We start from the raw sequence: 1821 nt of genomic DNA on the forward strand, positions 1-1821 counted from the left end.
TTAATCTCTGTTCATGGGTCGTTTTATGGAAAGTAAAACAAGATACTGCAGTTTTTCTACTTAAAATCTCCGTATAATTCTAGCAGGGCAAAAAATGACAGCCGGCTAAGCTATAATAGCTAAAGTTGCCTTACCTAAGTTAACCTGAAGTGTTTTTGTTAACAGAGTCTGATTTCTTCATTTTACCGGCTCTAGATTTGTGTGTTTTTTGTCCTGAAGTTTAATATTTTTGTTCTAATATCACATACTTGCGTGTTAGCCCGCAGCTCCCAGTTAGCATCGAGCTGGTATGTGTGTTAGCTCAGCGCGGTTCATGCTGGTTTGATAGGGACTCCTCCAGGATTCATGTCAGTCCGGTGCGTTCAAAGATCCCAGGATTGTATGTGTGTTTGACCCACATGTCTTTATTTCTCTGTGCAGAGACAAAGGCCATGTTCAGTACCAGCGCCAAAATAGTGAAGCCTAATGGCGAGAAGCCAGACGAGTTCGAGTCTGGGATCTCCCAGGTAAGAAGACCAGGGTTCAGATCATGTTAACTTTAAACTGGAGGGGAGCAGCTGTGAGTTAAAGTGATTGATTGATAGATAGTTGTGTGAAGTGATGCTGTTAGAGTCAACATCACCCTGTAGACAACATGTAGAAAAAGTCATTGCATTATAAAAATGTTTTGATGCTTTTCTTGCATGAGTTCACTCTTATCACCAATATTAACTGAACTTGGATATTTAAGGATGTTTGGACAAAAGTTAAACTCCACTTTCAGCCCACATGGTACAAGTTTTCAAATAATTTAAGTTGAATGCTGGAAGCAATTAATATCTATACATGAATTTCTTCTTCTGTATATTAAAATGTACAGTACTGTGTGAAAGGATTTAGATACTTAAAGTGCCTTCAACAATAATGCTGTGAAAAGCCTAAATTTATCATCTGAGTTCAAAGTGCAGTAAACAGAAAATCAAAGCACCAGTTCTCCTCAGTACACGTGCCTCAGTTCAGCTGTGGATTCAGGTTGTCTCTGTGTCTTCATGTGATCCCAGACTGACTCCATGATGTTGAGTTCAGGGCCCTGTGGGGGCCAGAACCTGCAGGATGGATAATGCCTATAATGTTTGCACAGTACTGTTCATCATCAACAGACAAGATCCACTGAACTTGACTGACCGTCACAGTTTTTAGGCCTGAGTCAGATCAGAAACTAAACCTTAAATACCACGAGCCTCTGTAAATGTGTTCAGCGAGTTGCTTTTAAACTGTAAAGATACAGATGTTTGAGGCTGATTGTACGGTGTCTCTCTGCAGGCTCTGCTCGAGCTGGAGATGAACTCCGACCTGAAGGCTCAGCTGAGAGAGCTGAACATCACTGCAGCAAAGGTAGGAGCTTTTCTTTTCTTTAAATGAAATCTGGGCTGAGAAGCTGTTTATCTGAAAATATTGAAATGGAAACATCCTGTCCGACGTGGACACCCAGCGAGTTGCTCTCCTGGCTCTGTCCTGGTGGCGTATGGGAGCGTAGCTCTGAGCTGAGACGTACAGTCCCGTTCCACAACGTCGGAGACAAAGCTCTGTTCCCGGCCACCGGCCGGTGAGGACGGGCGTCCTGCATATTCCTACATCTTCCCAGAGTCCTTTTGGGGCCGTGACTGGGGAGCTAAACCATGCAGTGCACATTGATTCACATCAAGATGTGACCTATAATGTGTATGTTGTAGTAACAATGATCTGCAGCCAGTTATGTAAATATAAAAGATCCTTTTGTCATTTCCACTGAAGTTTTGTAATTCCTGAAATCCACTTCACTTGTTTACCTGGTACCTCTGC

The 1821-nt window shown here is 42.6% G+C and overlaps 1 protein-coding gene and 1 non-coding gene across 2 annotated transcripts in view; both read left to right on the top strand.

The window, feature by feature from the left end:
- Window positions 1-401: 401 nt before the first annotated feature.
- rps7 (ribosomal protein S7) overlaps window positions 402-1821 on the top strand; it is a 4661-nt gene continuing 3241 nt past the window's right edge. The window contains exons 1-2 of the mRNA XM_087170415.1: window positions 402-506; window positions 1303-1392. Of these exons, the coding sequence (XP_087026541.1) occupies window positions 432-506; window positions 1303-1392 (165 nt within the window). The 5' untranslated portion in view covers window positions 402-431. The remainder of the gene's footprint in view (window positions 507-1302; window positions 1393-1821) is intronic.
- LOC111645258 (small nucleolar RNA SNORA73 family) lies at window positions 1455-1673 on the top strand. Its single transcript, XR_002759858.1, has one exon. It is a non-coding gene; the product is annotated as a small nucleolar RNA SNORA73 family (small nucleolar RNA).

This window comes from Seriola lalandi, unplaced genomic scaffold (genome assembly GCF_002814215.2).
Source record: "Seriola lalandi dorsalis isolate HSWRI2012SDOR001 ecotype SW California unplaced genomic scaffold, Sedor1 jcf7180002054947, whole genome shotgun sequence".
Lineage (NCBI taxonomy): Eukaryota > Metazoa > Chordata > Actinopteri > Carangiformes > Carangidae > Seriola > Seriola lalandi.